Source organism: Nelumbo nucifera, chromosome 5 (genome assembly GCF_055504915.1).
Source record: "Nelumbo nucifera cultivar China Antique chromosome 5, China Antique-T2T, whole genome shotgun sequence".
In the NCBI taxonomy this organism is placed as follows: Eukaryota; Viridiplantae; Streptophyta; class Magnoliopsida; order Proteales; family Nelumbonaceae; genus Nelumbo; species Nelumbo nucifera.
The window spans coordinates 12,948,282-12,970,598 of record NC_142653.1 but is presented as its reverse complement, the minus strand read 5'-3'; the positions used below and the strand labels follow the sequence as shown (position 1 = coordinate 12,970,598).

Below are 22,317 nucleotides of genomic sequence, written 5' to 3'. Positions count from 1 at the left end.
AGATGTTCCCATTGGCGCCTGAATTCCCATGCTTTCATAGTGTGTGCAGAGTTTATGCTGGCAGAAAATGTCATTGCTATATATACGGTTTCTGACTTTGTGATATTCAAGGTTGAACACCGGCTAAATCTTTTTAACAAATGCAATAGAAAAGCAGGAGTCTGGACTGGGCTCAGACATATAATAACAGGCTGCTCCTAGTTCCGTCCTTTTAATTACTATGGGTTGGGCTAAGTTGTAAAATATTATAACACCATAAACATGTGAAACATACTCAAACAATTATAGACTATTGTGTTTGGCTAGAATCAACGCTCGAAAAATACAAGCCCAAACAATTTCGAAGTATGAGCATTATCAAGAAATATTAATATCAGGCTTATCAAAGCCTATTAACCTAACAAGCTAAACAGGGCCCAAATCATTTGCAAAACGGACCTTAAAACCAGAACTGGCCCCGGTTCACTGTTGAAAGATGAAGGCGAAAAATTGAAAGGTTTGTATGGTGTTTTCTCTCTTCTGTTCCAAATTTGTGCAGGTAAGAGATTAGGGGGAAAGAAAAGTATGGTATAGATGGAGTTTGCAAAAGAAAGCATTCAATTTAGACAGTTTAGATTAAGGAAGTGAAATCTGGGTTGAAATATTAGCAGAATAAAAAAAAAAAAATAGATGTGGACAGAAGACAGTCAAGAGGAGGAACCTCATGGCTCTTTTAATACAGGGATCTTTCAAAGGCTAGGAAAATTATCTGAATTGTCTAAGACTTCCTTTTAGGCATCTCAAAGAAGCCCCTAGAAAGTGCGGATCTGCTGACCACAAAACGCTGGTCACATCCGTGTGCACATAAAACCGCAGCTGCACAGTGGGAACATCTCCTTGTGAATGACAATAAAGACTTACCAACCTCACATCTAACCTGAACTAACATGAGAGTAGATCAGAGTTAGGTGTTGATGCATTGATGAGAATGGATTGTCCTGATCGACACTTGGGTTTTCACAACCACTAAGATGACCAAATAATTCAATGTTTAGATCTCGTGCAAACCAATTGACAACCAGATCAATGTAGTGCAATGCTTTGGGTAACCATTGTCTGTATCATAGGGCCTATTTGACACTTACCACTCATATCTCAGATTGGAAATGTAATATGATACATCAATGTGGTGGATCCAAAATAATCTAGGCATTAATTAATGTTCACATCATTCTGAGTCAACTCGGTAAGCTCTCTACTTCTATTTCGAGTTTTTGATTGGAATGGGGATTTTCACTTTATTCGTGCTTCTGTATAAATGAGTGTTTCCTTATCCTTACAGACTAGTGAAATGATTCGACAAAAACAAATTATAAAAAACAGAGTCACCTATAAACAGAATCCTATGAAAGCTGGGTTTTAATCTAAGCTTGATCCCCCTTGTATTTCTACAACATAATGACTATCTGAAGATAGTCTCTTCTGTTGAACCCCATTCAAGCCCATGCCAAATACATGTTAATCACCTCCTTATAGAAGCTTTGCTGGTGCCTCCTGCAGAAAGTGATTTGACTGACTCATCCTTCTTATTAGACCTGCTGGGGGAGGGGATCAAGTTTTCATTTCAGTAACTGTGATACGAGTTTATTTAAAAAAAAAAAAAAACATTCTGTGAAAGTAGAATTGCTGACCTTCTTTAAGCATAAACCATGAAGAAAATTGGAAATATGATTCCAAGGATTAGGAGCAAATTTTCACTCTTTATTCCCTGCCCACTGTTTGGAATAGGACTAGTATTATTCTGTGGACTTGAACATGACTTCCCCAACTCACATAAATCTGAATTGCCTGAAGTACTACAACAGGGGCATAAAATGAAAGTCAATTTACAACAATAAAAAGATGATTATGAGGATAGCGGTGACAACAATGGCTAGCAATAATGGCAATTCACTTACTAAAGCTGTATTGTGCTATTTCCTCCGAGCGACGAAGGTAATGATCCACTAAATTTGTTATTTGTCAAGTTCCTTTCACAAAAAAGGTCAGAATAATAGATCAGAAAATAAATCTATCTCTGATTTTGGACTTGCAAGGGAAAATTAACCCATAAAAATATATGTACAGAGGAAGCTTGCCCTTCTGTGTATATACTTACAACAGTGTCAAATGTGGAAAATTTCCAAGGAAATCAGGAATTTCTCCACTTAATTTGTTATTGCTCAAGTCTCTGCAAAAGGTACAAAGGGGAGCGAATTAGATAAAAGAAAATTAACTTTTCTGTTCCAGTTATTTATACTCTTAATAGTTCTTTGCTATTTAATTAGACTTACATTACTTGAAGAGCATCCATGGCACTGAAGTCTGGAAGAGGGCCTTGAAGTCCAAGGTTACCAAGAAGCTTGTGACAATTCACATTTCAGAAATCAAAAGCAAATCACAAACAGACAAACAGAGGTTTCAAATAATATTTTGGACCCAAATCCATGTCACTTGGTCCGGTTGCCTGAATTTACAAATAACATTTTGGACCCAAATCAGTCACCCTACCAAAATACTCTTATCATCTACCAAATAAGACATTAGCCAGAAATAGAATCCTTTTGGTAGCGGTAACTGGTAACAGGAGAGCTGGACAGGATTCCAATTCCATATTATAAAAGGGGCTTACTTGGGACATTTATCAATAACCTTGTGGCTGAAACATAACCACGAATTGAATATATAGAGAGGAACATATCGGGGCTTTTGCAAATGCCCCCCAAAAAATGATTCAGATTCTCCTAAACACAATTCGATAGGCAATAACTGTCGCCTAATACTAGCAGCAACGACAGTAGCAGTAAGGATTTCACGTTAGAGTTTGTGTAGAGTGAAGATTTACAGTTTTGATATTCGAGGCATCTTGTCGTTGCTACATTCCACCCAATCCCAAGTAAACGATTCCGGTAGACAGGGGTCACCCCTCCATTCTTGGAGCTTAGAAAAGGCACTCTGCAACAACGCTAGCGCTTTTACTGCAATCACCAAAGAAAAAAACAGCAGTTATAATGGGATTCCTATTGCATCTCATAAATTGAAGAACAGGGAGAGAGAGAGAGAGAGAAAGGGACCCACCGTCTGTGTCAAAGGTTCCATCAGTTAATTCAACATTTTTTTCGAAGAGCTCCATTGCATTGATTAATGGTGGCAAAGTTGAATCGCGGGTACGGGACAGAGAGAGCACTGTGGCAGAGGAAACGTTTATGTTGACGAAAACCTGGAGAGCAGATAGATAAGGTGGGATTATGGGCTGCTGGGAGAGAGGCACATTGTTGGTGTAAACGTTGAAGGATCGCTTCTGAGAGGAGTTGAGCTGAAGCAGTTCAGCGAAGTATAAATTGATGTAGAGCTCAGTTGAAGTATAATTTAATAATGAGATCCCATTCCCAGATGAATTTAGGATAGTCAATGCGGTTTGTAAAACAGATTGGGGAGGTTTGTCAGGCAGGTCTGCGGCTAATATTTGTGTGTCACTCCCAACTGAAATTGGCATAAGGTTGGTTCCTACTTCTGCTTCCCAATATCGATCATAAGGATCCTCTGGATACCTGTCATTTCCACCAAACTTTAATTTATCAGCACCGATTCTTTCTCACAATAATATTGCTTAAGCCATCCATGATCCATCCCCACGCTGTCTCCTTTAGGTTATCTTTGGTTTGAAGGAATATGCAGGGAAAGGTAAGGCTTGTACAGGTTTTCCTGTCTTTCCCTTCTTTTCCTTACCTTTTCCTGCAAACCAAACATAGCCTAATTGACGAAGGACACAAGCGTAACACGCGATTGATGGGCGCATAAAGCGTCATGATTTGAATTAAGCTACGGTGCAAGTCCTGGGCCGAGTTTAAGCTTTAACCCTAGCCCAATTTGTTAAATTTCGTCAAAAGGGTTGGATTTGGGTCTAGGCAGGCTTGAGCCCGATAGGAGTGGGGTTTGATCCCAGGTATGAGGTCTCCACTACAAATAGCCAGAAAACCTATCAACTGAGATTGCATCAGTTAGAAACACAAATGTATATCATAGGGTTGCCTTTAATACCTGGAAAGGCTGGGGTTGGGCTGCCCAAGTTGCGCCCCTAAAGTGGAATATGCTTTCTTTTCCAAGCTGACGTGATAAAAGGCTCATGTCTGTGTTCACAAGTGCAGTGTTTGGAAGGATGCTCAGGGTCTATTTGGGAGGGATTAATTAAAGATCCAGCTAAGCTATTCAGCTGCTCTCAAGCACTCCGGATAAGCTATTCTAAGAGGCTGAAGTGGACAGCCAATGACTGACCGGTTACAGTCAATTTGGTCTCTTTAAATTTTTCTCCAAATAAAGCTTATCTGTGTGGGGTCCACCTCGGAAAGCAGAATCCACTGTGATTAAGGATGTCAATGGGTTGAACCGGAATCGATCCGACAGGAAATACAAAAGACCCAGAACTGAACTAAATCCGATAGATCTAAATTTTAGACACAGAGTCGAACCGATTGATTCTTGGGACAATCGGGTCTGATCCGACGTACCCATTTATAATAAACCTGTTGATAATATTATATATAGTTTGGGTTTTGGGTGAGTTTTGCTGGTCCTTGTTCCTAATAGTCGACTATTAATAATATCCTATTGCTATTGCTAGTAGTCACATGAAGATAAATAAACACTACGAAGAACACAAAGGATTCATGTGCTTCGGCCTTATTGTCTATATCCGTAGGAGATACTAAACCTGTTTTTTTACTCTCCCTTCTCTCAATTAAGAGAAAAACCCATTTTACATCAAGAGCATTCTCTTTCTCTCTCTCTCTAGCCCTATATACCAAAAAAACTTTTTATATGTAAAAACCCGAGGAGACCACACCAACAACTGTTAGATGGTTAAAAAATAAAACACAACACTAACGTTGGGTCAAGTCTGAATTGGTTTGAGATTGGGTAAAACTGGTGCCAAACCAATAGTAATAAGGACAATATTTCAAGAACCGTAATTGATCCATTGGTTCCGGTCTATGTAACCAAAACCAATTTCAATGGGTTTGGATCCATCGGGTCCTCCCCCACAAACAGGAACTTAGACGTCCTTCCTGGAAGGAGCGAGGTGGCAATTCAATACCCAATAGGCACTTTGCAGCTCCTCGCGCTGGTAGCCAAGCACATACCTAGAGTAATTTGGATGGGGCAGTTGAAAAAAGGAGTACTGGATGGGGCAGTTGAGTCGGTAAAACAATATTATATATACCTGAGAAGCTGAGTGGAATTTTTCCCATAGTTTTTCCAGGTTGCGAGGAAAGCGTAATTTGGATGGAGGAAATCGTACATGCCAAAATCCAAGCTCCTCACTTCTATGGCAGAAATAAAGGGTCGTTGATCGGGATTTGTCATGGCCAGACAGATGCTTATTTCGTCCATCTTTGTCACGTACACTAACTGATAGTCCATTTGTTGCCGTCGAACTGAAGATCAAAAACTGGCGAAGATGAATTTCCGTCATAATTCCCGTAATGAAATTTTGCGCGAACAATGACACGCTCCCCTTTGGGTACGTCAATGGAATAACAGTTCCTCTTGTCCGAGAAAACCCTGAGAGTTCTGTACTCACGCAACCGCACCGAATCCGCATTTTCCACGGTTCGATTTTCACCGGTTTTAATGTAGGCATCATCTCCAACCCACCTGATGTTGTTATCATCAACATAAGATTCGGAGGAGCCGCAGTCTATGCTCACGAACACTATCAAAGTTGGATTACATGGAGAAGTAAATATCAGAAGGTTCAGAAGCAACCATAAAAGAAAAGAAAACTGCAAATTAATAGTTAGAAACTTAGAGGAGAGGGGTCTATAAATCATAATAACTTACCGGCGACTGCTGATACGGATAAACCCAATAAGAGAGCCCCTGCTATTACCAAAACACGAATCGAAAGATGTGCCATCATCGTAAGCAAATGGAAAGAAGAGACAGAGATTAGAATTCGAGTTTTTTTTTTTTTTTTGAGAGCTGTTAACACGGCAATATAGTCATACGGGTACTGAAACTAAGCGAAGTGCCATTCGTTGACTCCGTTCTGCCTTCTGAGTCTTGAGGAAGAACAGGTCATACTCTGGTCATGAGTTTGCCACGAAACTACAATAAATGGGTTGAAATGTCAACAGCTTGACATCTAATTCCCTCACTCAACTTCAATTTAAAAAAAAAAACGGGGGGCCGGGGCCGGGGCGGGGAATTTAAAATCCTTGAACTACCCTCGACTTTTCTTGCAATTACTAAAACTTCCGTTGACTTTGACCTTTCTTTAATTGACTTGGCGGACAAAAACCTAATCACCTAGTTGTTGAAATGAAATATAGTTTTATTCAGCATTAGCACATCAAAGTATTTTAGTGAATTGATATTGTTTATTGTAAAAGCAAAATTGGTCAATATTTCAACCAGTACCACTGGACTAGGTCTAATAAATACATTGGATACCATTCGGTGTGGAATGGTCAATATTTCAATATTTACTCTATTAGGAATAAGTTGATTGTACTCCACCTCAAAATTCTTCTGAATTTCAAAATTTAAAATAGCTCCATTCCATTCCCGTCCATAAATTGGCATCAATTCCGACTTGACACTTCCCCAATTATACGGGAGCTAAGATTTCTACGATGGATTGAACAGCAAAATCCCCTTTCGTGGTAAATTTCTCACACGACCACCGGTTCTCAAGTCAAGGCTCAGGTTCGGTAGCAGAGCAGAGTCAACGAATAACTAAAAAGAAAATTCAAAGTCTAGCTTGGATTGAGACGTCTGTAACTCTAGATGTATGAATAAATTGCCGTATTAACACTTAACAGCTCTCCAAAACAACTCGAATCTTCATACTAATCTATCTGATCATGGCATATCTTTTTGTTCGTGTTCTGCTAATAGCAGGAGCTCTCTTATTTGGCATATCTCCATCAGCAGTTGCCGGTAAGTTATTATGCATGGTTCGTAGAGTCCTATCTTTTATCTTCCATCCATTCATTTTCAGTTTGTTTCTTTAATGGTTTCTGAACCTTTTAAGTTGTACTACTTGTTCATGTAATCCAACTTGATAGTGTTCGTCAGCATCGACTGCGGCTCCTCTGAATCTTTTGTTGACGAGAACAACATCAGGTGGGTTGGAGATGATACGTACATTAAAACCGGCGAAAGTCATACCGTCAGAAACCCGGATTCGGTGAGTAAGCGTGAGTACAGAACTCTAAGGGTTTTCACGGGCAAGAAGAATTGTTACTCCATAGACGTGCCGAAGGGGGAGCGTGTCCTTATTCGTGCAAAATTTCACTACGGAAATTATGACGGAAGGTTGTCTCCACCAATTTTTGATCTTCAGTTCGACGGCAACAAATGGGATACCGTGGAAATTGAGGCTGATGAATGGGTTTACTACGAAAGAATGTACGTGACAAAGCTTGATCAAGTGAGCATCTGTGTCGCCATGACAAAACCTGGTCAATTACCCTTTATTTCTGCCATTGAAGTAAGGAGCTTGGACTTCGGCATGTATGGATACCTCGATCCAAACTACTTTTACTATTCAGATAGGACAAACTATGGGGATTCTACTCGTATAAGGTATAATATCAATTCACTGATACAACCGTCCGGCCGGTCGATCGGTCCTTTCTACAGGTTATGTCAGAGAATAAAAACCCATCCAGCGAAACCAAAATTCATGTTGTTCTTTGAAGTTGGAAACAATGGATGCTAACAAATTAAGTTCTTAGTAGCTAGCTATCGATTCTGATGCTGGCAATGTTTTGGTGGGATTGGCAGGTTTCCAGGTGATCCATTTGATCGATATTGGGAAGGAGAACTAGGAGAAAGCTTATTACCAATTTCGGTTGGGAGTGAAACACGAATCCTGGACACAGGCCTGCTAGAAAAGCCTCCCCAGTCTGTGTTACGAACGGCAGCGGCTCCCCGAAAGTCGTCTCAGATAGTACTATTAAACTATACCTATTCAACCGAGCTCTACATCAATACATACTTCACTGAATTGTCTCAGCTCAACTCTTCTCAGAAGCGATCGTTTACCGTTTACATGAACGATGAGTCGATCTCGAATCCCATAATCCCACCTTATCAATCTGCTCTCAAGATTTCCTTCAACATTAGCTTTAATTCATCTAGTACAGTGCTCTCTTTGGTCCCCACCCGCGATTCAACTCTTCCACCAATAATCAATGCAATGGAGGTCTTCGAAAAAGATGCTGAATTAACTGACGGAACATATTACACAGACGGTGGCTTTCCCTCTCTCTCTCTCTCTCTCTCTGATCTTCACGACTTACATACTTGATCTTTCTGATGAGATGCTAATGAACTGCTGCTGTTTTTTCTCCTGTGGTGATTGCAGTAAAGGCGCTAGCGTTGTTACAGAGAGCCTATTATAAGCTCCAAGAATGGAGGGGTGACCCCTGTCTTCCTGAATCGTTTAATTGGGATTGGGTGGAATGCAGCAACGACGCGATGCCTCGAATAACAAAACTGTAAATCTTCACTCTACACAAAACTCTACTACTGCCATTACTGCTAGTTTTAGGCGACAGTTTAGAAGAATCTGAACGAGTGAACGACCTTTGTATCTAGCTCAGCTTCCATGTGTCATCATTTTTTAGGGTGGTTTATTGCAAAAGCCTCCATACTTATTCCTCCCCATGCCTTCAATTCATGGTTAAGTTTCAGCCATAAGGTTATTTGATAAATTTCCCAAGTAAGCCCCTTATGTCTTAATTTGTAGATGATGGTAATAATATTTTGATAGGGTGACTGAGTTGGGTCCATTATTTGTAAGTTCAGACAACCAGACCAAAGTAGCTATGCTCTGTTTGTTTTTGATTTCTGAATTGCGTATTATGAAATTGTGATATATAGGCATCTTGGCAACATTGGACTTGAAGGCCCTCTTCCAGACTTTAGTGCCATGGATGCTCTTCAAGAAATGTAAGTCTAAATAGCATGGAATAACTATTAAGAATGCATGCAAAGAAATGATACCATGAAAAAAAATTTCTTTAATCTAATTTATGTTCCCCTTCGTATCATTTGCAGAGACTTGAGCAATAACAAATTAAGTGGAGAAATTCCTGATTTCCTTGGAAATTTTCCACATTTGACACTGTTGTAAGTCTATACAATATACATAGATGGGTACTCATTCGTATATATATATATTATATATAATTTTCCTTTGATCACATGTCCAAAATTAAAAGACAAATTTATTTTCTAATCCATTGTTTCGACCTATTCTTTATGAAAGGAACTTGACAAATAACAAATTTCGTGGATCAATTCCTTCCTCGCTCGGAGGAAATAACAGAATAAAACTTTAGTAAGTGAATTGCCACCCCTCATCCCCCATTAATTGTTGTGACTGTCACCCTTTTATTCTTATAATTGACTTTCATTTTACGCCCATGCATGATGCAGTACTTCTGGCAATCCAGATTTGTGTGAGTTGGGAAATTCATGTTCAAGTCTACAGAATGATAATAGTAGCCCTACTCCTAATCCAAGCAGAGTGCAGGGAATGAAGACTGAAAAATTGCCCATAATCCTTGGAATTATATTTCCAATTTTCTTCTTCGTCCATGCTTAGAGCAGGTCAGTACGTAATTCTAAGTTCTAACTTCTTGTAAATGTTCTTTTGTTTTTTCCTAGGCTCAGTTGGGAAGGAGTACAAATGCAAATACGTAGAGTGCAAAACATTATATTTTGTATGTATTTATATTGTACATATTTACATTTATACTTTTGAGCCTTACCTTAATGTGGATAGAGTATAAGTACAAATATATACAGTACAAATGAATTCAAATCAGCCCCTCACCACGTCCCACAGTACATCTCCGCTGTGTAGTGGCACTTTGGTGTTTGAACAATTGAACTTTCATTTGTTACGGGGTATTAGAATATGAAAATAATAGATAGCTCTACAATTACATCGGATACATATCCCATACATATAATATCATGATGTATCATTTACTAAAACATTCCTTATAGTTTCAAGTTTTATTGAAATCTACATTATAGTGTGCAACACATTTACCTTAATCGACCTACGGTCAAGAATCATTTGTATTGTTGTGATAATTAGATAAAAACATTCAAGTAAATAACGGTAGGGTAGCTCTATGATACGGTAAAGGTATGATACCTACGTATCACATTCCCATTTCCAAGGCTTAAATTCGGTAGCAAAACAGAGTCAACTGATGCAAAGTCAGCATTCCATCATTTTGAAATTTGAACTTTTAGGAGACCATTTTTGCTCTTTTATTTATTGTTACACCAAAAACTTTGTTTTGAATTTTATGTTTGATAATTTGTTTATCTTTACTTATTGTGCAATCTATACGCTTGACCTGCATGCTGTCGCTGCGGATTGGGTAGATCAAGTCATCAAGGCAAGATTAAAAAATTTATTATATGCGTGCAACTCGGTTTCAACTCTTGACCGGTTCTTCCTCACATCCCCCAAAGCACAAGTTGAGTAGCAAAGCAAGATCATCAGATGCAAGTCACTGTTATTATTTCATCATTTTGAATTTTTATGGGGCCAATTTGGCAATTTGCACTCTTAATTCAAAACCTAAGTTTTGAGATTTATGGTTCACAGTTTATATCTTTATTTCTACAATCTATGTAAGAACACACTAGATTGAACCTGCACTTACCAACTGCAGATTGGATACATCAAGGTAAGGTTTAAAATACCAATAGTTCCATGCATCCTGAAAAGGCAGAAGGGGTATATTTGTACTTTGAATCAAGGTTTAAAAAATCGATATGATACACTTTGTATTATATCGGATGTATTACATCGTATTTTTTTTCTTATTCCAGTCAGATTTGGATTTTGGCAGACCTGTCTTGCCGGGTCATGTTACCCCTAAATGTTGGACCCTATGTGGTTGGGTGGGATTTGGGTTGGGACACTAGCTGGAAGATCGGGGTAGGATTGAGACAAATCCATGCTGAATCTAACTTATTGGCATCCCTAAATATATAGTTCAGATATGAGATAAGTGAATGGGGATCTGCTCCTCCCACAGTAATCCTCATACCGACCTTACAATCACATTCCATCTTGTATTGGCAACATCTCTCCATGAATAATAAATACAAATACATAATATGTTTCTAATGTGCAACCAATTATGAATCAAATGGACCCTTAATTTTTTGAAAGCTAAATTCTAGATTTGGTTTGAGGTTTTGCTTTTTTGTAAGGGTACAAATGGATTTGATCATAATCCGATCAGAATCTGAAACTGATCATATTTTTATTGAATCCAGATAATCCCTCTATTGAATTTTCGGGTCTGACCATTAGATCCGATTGAAAAATTGGATTAGATTTGAATCACCCTTATCCGACCCGAAGGATCTGATCCAATCTAACCTATATTTATAAATACATATACTTACAACAACATCAGCAGAGGATCGATGGTGAAGTGGAGTATCGTCATTCTTAATTATTAGGAAGGCAATAGATCTGCGGAAGGGCTGGCCAACTTCACGCACTATAATGATGTTTTCTAATTCCTCAATTCCTAGATTATTAGGAGTTATTTTCGAGGTAGTTCCTCACAAATTATATATATATATATATATATATATATATATTATTTATATACAAATTGGACCGGAACATAATTCAGATGTTAGGTTATTAGTATAAGTGGCCATCTATTAAGGAGTTCACATTTACGCCTCACAATCTCCCACAACACATTTTCATTGTGTATTAAAAAACATTTTCCGATAATAATAGATGTTTTCAATATCTGACAGGAATGTGCTGTGGGACACTGTAGGGCGCCCCCTTGTGAGGCTCAGATTTGATTAATTAATTAGAAGAGAGCTGAAAAGCCTGAAATATCAAGTGTGGTGGGCCTCAAATTCCGAATGAAGTGTTTTGCAAAGGTAATTCTGTACCATGAACGGTGATAATCATTTGATTACCTTGGTCGATAAAATTGTATCTTGTGATTATTCAAGAATGTTTTTATGTCTAGAAGACATTAAATCTCTTCTAGACATGCATGTACTTTGGAGCCAAACAATGGGTTTTATATTCATTTGTTTTTAAAATTATCACATCATCAAGAAAATATTAATGACAGAGTTGGAACAGATTCTTTAACTGTTTTGTTTTTAATTTTTAAAATAAAAAATAAGTTGGTTTTGTTTTCAAAGACAATTCTTGTTTTTTAAACCATCAAAATGATAGTTTTCTAAACAGACAAAAAAAATTGATATACGGATATTATAGATTTATGAAACATGATATCGAATGACCACTAGATAAAACCATGAACTCTTTAAACAAGAAATTCAAGAATATGTTTCTGATTTCAGTTTTTACAAAAAAAAAACATATATATACAACAAAGAACATAACTCTCAATTAGAAAACCAATTCACATTTAAGAACACACCCCAAAAAGATGCATATAATTTGGAGATAGAGGCTTTGTTATTCTTGAGTTTGGGTTTCGTACTCAAACCTAATTCGCAGCACATTGTTGCCGTGTACGGTAACACCTACCATACTTATATATTGTCATTCATAGGAAGATGTTTCTATATAGGGTGCAAGTGATGTAAGGTGGGTGCATGTGAGGAAGATATTCGGATTCATTACTCTTACTCGGGTTTCGGGTATAACTGCATTGACATTACTCTTACTCGGGTTTCGGGTATAAGCTTAATTTGCATGAAACATTCAGCAAATTCTAATTAAGCAGAAGTACAAACAACAAAAAGTGATTAATTACAAATCCTTTCATCTGTTAGATCTGCTGAAGGAGGGGAAGAGGATATAGTTTTCAATATTTTCATTTAAGTTTCTCCAGAAAAAAAAAAAAAATTGGCAAGTTAGAATAGCTGATGACCTGATTCAATCATAAACAAAGAAGATTGGAATTATAATTCCAAGGATTATTATAAGCATTTCTCCACTCTTCATTTCCTGTACACTGTCTGTAACATTGTTGCCCTGTGGACTTGAACATGGTATCTCCAATCCACACAAACCTGGATTACCAGAAGCACTATAACATAGACATATATGAAAGTCAATAATAACAATATATAACAAAATTATTGATGATGATGATGATGTTGAATGAAAGAGATGGCAATTCATGACTTACTAAATTTTTATTGTGTCATTTTCTCCAAGCCAGGAAGGTATTTGTCCACTGAATTTGTTATTTGTCAAGTTCCTTTGACAAAAGAATTGGTCTCAAAATAATGGATTAATTAGGAAATGAAACTCTCTTGAATTTTGATTTTGCGATGTAAAATTGGAGTTTATATATAAAGACTTACAACTGTTTCAGATGTGAAAATTTTCTGAAAAAATCTGGAATTTCTCCACTTAAATTGTTATTGCTCAAGTCTCTGCAAAAGATTGAAGGGAAACAATATAATTTAGATTAAAGAAAAATTTCTAAGTTTTTCTAAACATAAATGCAGTTATTAATGTTGTTTTGACTTACATTACTTGAAGAGCATCCAGGGCACTAAAATCTGGAAGAGAGCCTTGAAGTCCAAGGTTTCCAAGATACCTATAAAATTTTATGCTGGGCATTATTCAGAGGTGAAGATACCATATAACCAAACAGACCAAATCAAACCGACCATTAATTTGGATTGAGCTGTTATTGATCACACGCTCTGGTGAAAATTAACGGAATACACAATATTTTTATGGATTTATTTTTGCAACTGATAGAGGCCACTCAAAATCAATGTTTCCATTTTTGAAAGATGACATGGCAAAGATGATTTAAAGGAAAAATAAAGGGGTTTTGATACTTCAGTCCACCTCTAAGATAAAAAAAAGGGTTAAGTATTCTGCAATCCAATGCAGAATTTTGAATGACAACTCCCCATAATCTATTAGTAACCCCTTTATAAACCGCTTACAGTCAGATTCATCCATATCACCTAAACCAAAATGTTAAAACAGGATCTGCTCCTCACATAGGAAGCCTTACACTGATATTACACGCATTCCGTTCCCAAAACGCTACCCACAGTAAGGGCTTTATGTCCATGACACGTGTTAGTGTGAGATATGGATTAACGTGTCATGCATAATAAGCTCAAAGATAAAGAGATAATTTGCATCGCGCACAATCAAGCGCGCCCTACATCATATCTCAACCGTCTATTGGGAACATGTCCTATGCAATTACGAGAGATGCTCCAGATACACGGTGAGATATACATCGCCAATGAACTCAAGTGTTTCTTAAACTTTTTCATAATAAAATCGACGTTGACGTCTGTAGAATGAATATTTACAGTGCTACTATGCGAGGCGTCTTGTCGTCGCTGCATTCCACCCAATCCCAATTATACGATTCAGGAAGACAGGGGTCACCACTCCATTCTTGGAGCTTATAACAGGCACTCTGTAACAATGCTAGCGCCTTTACTGCAATCACCAAACAAGAAAAAAAGCAGTTATATTTGGTTCATTAGCATCTCATCAGTAAGTGAAGATCAGAGAGAGAGAGAGAGAGAGGGAAAGCCACCGTCTGTGTAATAGGTTCCGTCATTTAATTCAGCATCTTTTTTGAAGATCTCCATTGCATTGATTATTGGTGGAAGAGTGGAATCGCGGGTGGGGACCAAAGAGAGCACTGTATTAGATGAATTAAAGCTAATGTTGAAGGGAATCTTGAGAGCAGATTGATAAGGTGGGATTATGGGATTCGAGATTGACTCATTGTTCATGTAGACGGTAAACGATCGCTTCTGAGAAGAGTTGAGCTGAGGCAATTCAGTGAAGTATGTATTGATGTAGAGCTCGGTTGAATAGGTATAGTTTAATAGTACTATCTGAGACGACTTTCGGGGAGCCGCTGCCGTTCGTAACACAGACTGGGGAGGCTTTTCTAGCAGGCCTGTGTCCAGGATTCGTGTTTCACTCCCAACCGAAATTGGTAATAAGCTTTCTCCTACTCCTTCCCAATATCGATCAAATGGATCATCTGGAAACCTGCCAATCCCACCAGAACATTGCCAGCATCAGAATCGATAGTTAGCTACTAAGAACTTAATTTGTTAGCATCCATTGTTTCCAACTTCAAAGAACAACATGAATTTTGGTTTCGCTGGATAGGTTTTTATTCCCTAATTACATATATAACCTGTAGAAGGGACCGATCGACCGGACGGTTGTATCAGTGAATTGATATTATACCTACCTTATATGAGTAGAATCCCCATAGTTTGTCCAATCTGAATAATAGGAGTCGTTTGGATCGAGGTATCCATACATGCCGAAGTCCAAGCTCCTTACTTCAATGGCAGAAATAAAGGGTAATTGACCAGGTTTTGTCATGGCGACACAGATGCTCACTTGATCAAGCTTTGTCACGTACATTCTTTCGTAGTAAACCCGTTCATCAGCCTCAATTTCCACGGTATCCCATTTGTTGCCGTCGAACTGAAGATCAAAAATTGGTGGAGACGACCTTCCGTCATAATTTCCGTAGTGAAATTTTGCACGAATAAGGACACGCTCCCCCTTCGGCACGTCTATGGAGTAACAATTCTTCTTGCCCGTGAAAACCCTTAGAGTTCTGTACTCACGCATACTCACCGAATCCGGGTTTTCGACGGTAAGACTTTCGCCGGTTTTAATGTACGTATCATCTCCAACCCACCTGATGTTGTTCTCGTCAACAAAAGATTCAGAGGAGCCGCAGTCGATGCTGACGAACACTATCGAAGTTGAATAACATGAACAAGTAAATATCAGAAGGTTCATGAAACATTAAAACAAAAAAAAAAAAAAACGAAAATTATTAAGTAGAAGATGGGTTTTATATGAAGGTTCATAACTCACCGGCGACAGCTGATACGGATAGACCCACTAAGAGAGCCCCTGCTATTACCAAAACACGAACAAAAAGATTTGTCATGATATCTAAGCTGCCAATGGAGACGAGAGATGGAGATGAACAATGATTCGATTTTTATTTTTTATTTTTTTTGTTGGAGAGCTATTGCATGGCAATAAATAGCATCACAGAGTGGGCTAATGGGCTTTGCCATTTTCATTTGCTGTATTTATTTAGTTGCTTTGGGCATGAGTTAATTGACACCGTTCTGCAACCTTGAGGTTAATCCAGGCTCCAGAAACCGCAATCTGCTCCAAGTGCACACAGAAATGTGGATAACCATGTCATTAATTAGAAAGGCTGCAGAGAAAGACATTGACCAAGCCAATACTTGCAGCTATACTTCATTAGAACTCTATATATTGTCATCCTCAAATAAAAGAAAGAAGAAGAAAACTCCACTTGTTTTCATGTCGTTGTCTTGATTCTGTTGGAAATACTTTTTCTAATCATAATATTATAGCCCACGGATATCCCTTGCGTGTCTAATGTAACCTAAGATGTTTTTCCTCCACTTTCATTACGTCAGTATATATTGACAGGTGCTCCCTTACAAATAAGTAAATAATTTATATAAAATTTCCAAAAAATTAATAAAATTTGATAATTATAATTATAAAAAATTTGATAACTTATGTATTCTATGTACATCTTCTAGAGCCCCGGTAAATCATTATAATTATTGTAATGTTTCTCTTCATATAAATTATTAAAGTGCCATTTCTCATGTATTTATATATCATTCATAGTTGATGCAGTTTTCGATTTAGTGTCATTAACATATTTATGTGATTTGTATATATTTTCCTAGTATATCCAAGCATTTTTATATCTGTTATCTGTATTAATGCATTTAAAAATGTTGAAGTATCCGATACAATACTCAATACCAATACTTTAATCCTTGAGTTTATTATATTATTAAGCAGCTATCTCAATTAGTAGATCATTTATCTACTTCTCACAGGATGAGGTTACAGGGATTTACCACTTAATCCAAAGCACTAACATCCCCACACAAGTTTGAACTAAACCATTGAGCTACATTGCTCATTTACGACCTAGGGGTCAACAACTAGGTTCAATTAATTGAATTTGGTTGAATTAAGGTTGAAGTCGCTTCAGTCAAATTTGTCAATTTGGTTTGACATAAAGCCATACCAAGCCTTACCTCCATATGCCACGGTTCTTCTCTTTGCTACACTTACCCCATTTCAGTATCCAAATCACCCAATGTGAATCCATGTTTCTTATACTTACATTTAGTAGGCCTTGTAATCAATTTTAAAAGGTAAAACATACAAAAATGTGTCGTAGATGTATCAAACACTTGTCCAATGGATTGGACTTAATAAGACAAAATAATTTTATTCTTAAATTGAATCATAGCCATGTTTATTTTACATGATATCCTTCCTAAGTTACATAAATATGACTCATGGCTCAAGAATTCTAATGTATTAAGTCCAATTAGGTTCATGTCTATTATAATAGAGTGGTTTCATTGGTAAGACCACTAATTTCTACATAAGGAGCATGTATGGGAATTTATCCTTACCCAACACCCAACTTATATGGGATTGATTAGCAAAGTGGGTTATGGTGGCAAACTTAATCTTAAATTAAAAATAGCCTTGCCTATGGAGAGGGAGCTCCTTATTTTTACAATCACATATATTGAAGATTTTATTCACTCATATCAAGATCAAAAGAGAAGAAAGAAGGAACAAAGCCCAGAAGGTCAAGCCACTACAAGAAGATCCTTTTTATAGAAGCATCTTTAACAATCCATCAAGTGTGAAGCTTGAAATGATGAAATCTATATCAACTCTTCAAAAGCATCAAATTAAAGAAATATGTATCAACATTTTGAGAAGCACGAAAAAAAATGTAACAACCATTTTTTTCACAGAATTTGATCATTAATCAAAGGTTGTTCACATCATTGAACAGAACCAAAGAGAGTTGTTCTCTTATATTTTTCTTTATTAAAAATCTATTTTATAATTTATCTTCATATTTTGTGTTAATCAAAATATGCAATTTGTATTGATAGGAACACTAGCAATATAAACATATATCGGAGTTGAGCCATCCAATGCAAAGTTCAATAATTGAAGTATCATACAACTAAGTGTGATGTTTGATAAGCACAACCCTTTTAAGGATATTGTCTGCTTTGAAAAGGTTGATTAGTTTTAAAATTAAGATGATGATAGGCCTCCGAATAAGCTGAGAAATAAGACGTGAACTTTCTTGTTTTGCAATTCATTAATACATTTTATTTTCCTCTCTATATCCTAACTTTTGATTGCCCTCTCCATTCTCGCTTCTACCCTATTCTGTAATTTTTGGAACGAATTATCATGAGCACCCCACACTCCACTCCAGCTTTGTATTAAATTCATCTCCCATGATAATTGATGTTGTTTAATTTGAGGTATTTCAAATCGAGGACACAATCAAATAGTCCTACCAATTGAATGAAGCCGAGGTGGAAGGATGAAGCCACACATTGAAATGTGCAACAAGGAGAAAGACTAGATGCCCTAAGAATTGTTCCCCAAGTAGGTACTCTAACGCTTAAGTCAATAAGGTATTGAAAGATGTGTCCGGGACGAACAGGCTAAAATAGCGTTGGTCCGAGCCAGAGAAATAACACAAAGAGGTATTCAAAGAGTGTCATTCCAAAAGTGTTTATTTCCTTGTTCGTGTGAAATACTCTTTCTTAATTGTGCTCTTCCATTAGGCGTGGCGCTGACATAGCCTAAAAGGGGAGCAACTACGAAAATAGCCACCTAACATCCCTGGCCAATTCAACCATCACCCGAACAATAATTACTGGAAATGTTCCCACTCTATGATGAGAGTTTAATCATTTAGCTCATCCACTTACATTGCTTCAATTAAAAAAAAATAAGGAACGAATAATAAAATACTAAAATGTACAAGGTTTTAGGTTGTCTTTTAAATCTATTTGTATTAAATTAATCCTAAAATAATATATGTTGATGCTAACATATATCATACATAAGTTGTAGAGAGCCTTTGGCCAAGCGAACATTTTTAAAAATTTTGTACTCCAACAGCCATTTTGGGATCCAGATGTCCAATACCTTTTTCCACCATTTTCATTCGTTTTGTGACGGGCATCCCCTTATACATGTCTAAATGCCCTTGCAAATGAGAATACAAGTGTTATGAGGCACTAAGTAGAAAATAGAAAATAAATGTAGTGTAGTGGAAAGGCATAAGAGGTTTGGACTAAATAATTTTGGCTTACCCGTGTATAGGGGTCGGAGGTTGGGTTTGGGTTACGTACGTGTTTCATGTTTAAATCACCTTACATGCACATATTTTTTTACATGAAAAATTTAAGTGAAATTAATTATTTGTATTAGTGAGAAATGAAAGGTAATGGATATATATATATAGTTAACGAATCTAAGTTTAAATGAAATGACGATGGAAATTTAACCTATGGTTGAATTCGCTGTAGTTGATGGGAATAAAAAGTATCATATTTTTATCCTTAAATATTTATTCTTTTACAATAAATTAGCATTTAATTAGACTCATTACTCTTGTATTTCGATTCAGGGTAAGCAAGAAGGTGACAGGAGGAAAACAAGGTTAATCGAACGATTTTGCACAATTTCGGCACTGTTCAGTAATCTGGACATAATTCTCACATTCGGACTCCGATTGAGATGATTCAAGATGCACCGGAAAGATATGGGAGAACTCCACAATTTTTATGTTCTGGGTTTTGACAGATTCAGTTTGTATTGAGGTCAAAATCGGGCCCAAAATTAGAGAAAATTTATAGAAAAACCCAGCCCACAACTGAAACCCAATTCGCAGAAGAGCCTTGTAGCAGCCAATTTATTGAAAAAGCCCAACTCGAATTCAAGAATAAAGAGTCCCATCATATTTATATTTCAAATGTAATTCTAGAAGGATAGGAGGATTGAGATTACTAGATAAGAGATAGGATAGGATTAGATCAAAACTGATTAGGACTTTCTATTTTTGAGGATAATCTCCTAAGAGGAGTTGGAGAGAGCCCCTCCTCTTAAAGTTATATAAAGGGAGGGGGGGGGGACCAGCTTTAAGCATAAATCAATCAATCAAGGAATCAAGCAATCAAGAAAGCAAGCAGTCCATCCATATTGGAAGCAAAGCAAGAAGGAGACGACAACTATGAGCGACTGAGCTTTTCTTTTCTGATTCAAGGGGGATTGTTGGTCCAATTGTGTCATTGTGAGGCTATGTGTTTAATTTAATTTCTTGCTTTTAATTCAAGTATTCGTTGATTCTTGTGCATGTTTTGATGAAAGTTAATGTTGATTAGTCTGATAAATTAATTAATATTGATCTTCCTACTGCTATCCATAATTCGGTGATCCGTAATTGTCACGAATAGTGGTACAAGTAGCAATTAGGTTAATAGCTTTTTGGGTTAATTGTTCGTGACAACCTTTGACCAATGTATTGGCATGTTTTAACCTAAAGGGAATCAACAGAACATGATTTAATAATTGCAGCTATCTCAATTATTTTTATTTTGGTTAACAGTTTTCACGGAGGTTATTGCTATCATTAATTGATATGGAACGCTATCATGCTCAGTCGGCCAATGATAAGTGTTGATCGAATGCTGGGTTTGGTCAACTAAGTTAGGAAAACATGAGGTTTATTATGGCTATCCTAATAAATCCGAAGGTTAAATGCTTGAATTGCAAGACTGCTGATTTTTACCTATGATTGATGACCAATTGACTCAATTCGAACATTTGGATCAAAGTTGGTAAGACTGAATATTCCTTATTATTTGTTATTTGCTCTTTTGTTATTTTAGAATTTTAATTATTCAAAGTTCTCACTCTTTAAATTGTGTATTTAGCTAAGAAATTAATTACTGACTTCCTATGGGATTCGACTTGATACCACTACTACCACGAGTTTATAGTAAGGTGGGACTAAAATTAATTTTGAGAGCTTCGACAACCTGTCAGCAATCTCTCAAAATTGACTGAATTGGACCATAGTTAAACCATCCAATTAGATTTGTTAGAGGTCAGAAACCAACCAGACCAGAACGGTATTGATTGGTTGTTTGAACCGGTCCAAACTGGATCAGACCACTGAACCTTTTGGTTGAGTTTAGGTTTGAACTAATTCAGGCCGGGTATGGGTTGACCTATATTTGTACAAACTTGTGCTTCAATTAATAATTATTTTCAGTAATTAATGCATTAATTATGAGTTAATGGGTTGTTTAAATTTATATGAGGAAACGTTGAAATTAATGAAAAAATGACTAAGCAACTTATACTTGTATCATTAGCATTTAACTTAATAGATAACCACAGTTCAACCCAACTCGACACATTTAAGTTGACTCAACGAGTGATTGAACTCGTTTTCAACCCGCACAAAGTAAATGGGCGGTTTCAGGTAGGTTCAACCGATTGGTTACGAAGTTACCACCTAATCCTAGATCTCAATAATTCATTCGCCCAATCCTTGCACGGATGGGGGATAGAGTAGGTGTTTAACAATAATTCATTCGCCCAATCGACACTTGTCAAGTTGTGCACGGAAGTGTAGAAAGAAATTGAGTAGGTTTTTAGCAATACAGCAATAGAGTGTTTTACAAGGCGTTTCATTTCATAATTGGGCCTCGATTTATAAGTGATTCATTTCATCCGTTTAAAGTGATTTTGCTTAATATTATAATATATTTATAATGATAATTGTGTAATATCTCAAAAAATAATCAGTTTTTTCAAATTTTAATATGACATCAAATTGCTCAAGTGATTCAAGAAATGGAAATTTGACGTTTCACGAAATCTCCCATTTCTTGACTCTCAAAACTAATCATTGCAAAAATGTTTTTTTTGAGAAATAGAACTGCCAAATGCATTTTTTTGCCGATTACATTTAGTTACTGATGCAACACGCATTACATTACATGTCAGCAGATTCAACTTCCAGGGGCCAATCCTACATCTCCATCGATGTCATGTGTTGCTGCACATGTATCAAATCTTTGCCCAATGAATTAAACATCCATAATAAATTTATATTGGATTAAGCTAATATCTGATTCATTAATATAAGATAAGAATATAGATGTCAATAAATCAGATTTGGGTTGAAACCAACATAAATCAAAGCGAATTTGATCAGATTAAACGGTCCAGACATTGAATTGGACCGGTTCAAAATGATTCAAAATAATCATTAGTTAACATTGAACTGCATCATATGTGCGCTTTGAATATTGACAGTGAAGTACGGGGAGAATGACTGATCAGCCGAATTCTTAACCCCACTC

General features: G+C 36.8%; 3 protein-coding genes across 6 annotated transcripts; 1 reads left to right on the top strand and 2 right to left on the bottom strand.

The window, feature by feature from the left end:
- Positions 1-1,250: 1,250 nt before the first annotated feature.
- On the bottom strand, positions 1,251-6,119 carry LOC104605364 (putative LRR receptor-like serine/threonine-protein kinase At1g51880). 2 transcript variants are annotated; one of them, XM_088887360.1, is made up of 9 exons: positions 5,860-6,119; positions 5,240-5,731; positions 3,097-3,569; positions 2,864-2,996; positions 2,313-2,381; positions 2,138-2,209; positions 1,938-2,009; positions 1,671-1,835; positions 1,251-1,574 (listed from the first exon to the last, which is right to left on the bottom strand). In XM_088887360.1, the coding sequence occupies exons 2-8, from the start codon at positions 5,437-5,439 to the stop codon at positions 1,676-1,678; spliced, it is 1,179 nt and encodes a 392-aa protein (XP_088743486.1). In that variant the 5' UTR covers positions 5,440-5,731; positions 5,860-6,119; the 3' UTR covers positions 1,251-1,574; positions 1,671-1,675. The 2 variants fall into 2 exon arrangements, with proteins under 2 accessions (XP_088743486.1, XP_088743485.1); XM_088887359.1 differs by having other exon boundaries at positions 1,251-1,577; positions 5,860-6,117.
- Positions 6,120-6,808: 689 nt separating this feature from the next.
- LOC104605373 (uncharacterized protein At1g24485-like) lies at positions 6,809-12,128 on the top strand. 3 transcript variants are annotated; one of them, XM_088888726.1, is made up of 9 exons: positions 6,809-6,960; positions 7,089-7,608; positions 7,810-8,279; positions 8,393-8,525; positions 8,911-8,979; positions 9,088-9,159; positions 9,299-9,370; positions 9,469-9,642; positions 11,842-12,128. In XM_088888726.1, exons 1-8 carry the CDS (start codon positions 6,885-6,887, stop codon positions 9,635-9,637), a joined length of 1,581 nt encoding a protein of 526 aa, XP_088744852.1. In that variant the 5' UTR covers positions 6,809-6,884; the 3' UTR covers positions 9,638-9,642; positions 11,842-12,128. The 3 variants fall into 3 exon arrangements, with proteins under 3 accessions (XP_088744852.1, XP_088744853.1, XP_010268416.2); XM_088888727.1 differs by lacking the exon at positions 11,842-12,128 and adding an exon at positions 10,435-10,945 and having other exon boundaries at positions 7,089-7,536; XM_010270114.2 differs by lacking the exon at positions 11,842-12,128 and adding an exon at positions 10,435-10,945.
- A 394-nt stretch (positions 12,129-12,522) lies between these two features.
- LOC104609516 (uncharacterized protein At1g24485-like) lies at positions 12,523-16,083 on the bottom strand. The gene is made up of 8 exons (XM_088886937.1): positions 15,917-16,083; positions 15,273-15,792; positions 14,598-15,064; positions 14,365-14,497; positions 13,554-13,622; positions 13,384-13,455; positions 13,206-13,277; positions 12,523-13,103 (listed from the first exon to the last, which is right to left on the bottom strand). The coding sequence occupies exons 1-8, from the start codon at positions 15,990-15,992 to the stop codon at positions 12,950-12,952; spliced, it is 1,563 nt and encodes a 520-aa protein (XP_088743063.1). The 5' UTR covers positions 15,993-16,083; the 3' UTR covers positions 12,523-12,949.
- Positions 16,084-22,317: the final 6,234 nt, after the last annotated feature.

Excerpts from the sequence above, each read along its gene's own strand:
- LOC104605364 (XM_088887360.1), bottom strand. The coding sequence starts at position 5,439 with ATGGACTATCAGTTAGTGTACGTGACAAAGATGGACGAAATAAGCATC. Across the intron at positions 3,570-5,239 it reads AATTCCACTCAGCTTCTCAG|GTATCCAGAGGATCCTTATG; the intron begins GTATATATAATA and ends TGGAAATGACAG. Across the intron at positions 2,210-2,312 it reads ATGGATGCTCTTCAAGTAAT|AGACTTGAGCAATAACAAAT; the intron begins GTAAGTCTAATT and ends TACCTTTTGCAG.
- LOC104609516 (XM_088886937.1), bottom strand. The coding sequence starts at position 15,992 with ATGACAAATCTTTTTGTTCGTGTTTTGGTAATAGCAGGGGCTCTCTTA. Across the intron at positions 15,793-15,916 it reads ATCCGTATCAGCTGTCGCCG|TGTTCGTCAGCATCGACTGC; the intron begins GTGAGTTATGAA and ends CAACTTCGATAG. Across the intron at positions 13,104-13,205 it reads AATGACACAATAAAAATTTA|TGCTTCTGGTAATCCAGGTT; the intron begins GTAAGTCATGAA and ends TCTATGTTATAG.
- LOC104605373 (XM_088888726.1), top strand. The coding sequence starts at position 6,885 with ATGGCATATCTTTTTGTTCGTGTTCTGCTAATAGCAGGAGCTCTCTTA. Across the intron at positions 8,280-8,392 it reads CGGAACATATTACACAGACG|TAAAGGCGCTAGCGTTGTTA; the intron begins GTGGCTTTCCCT and ends TGGTGATTGCAG. Across the intron at positions 9,160-9,298 it reads TTTCCACATTTGACACTGTT|GAACTTGACAAATAACAAAT; the intron begins GTAAGTCTATAC and ends TCTTTATGAAAG.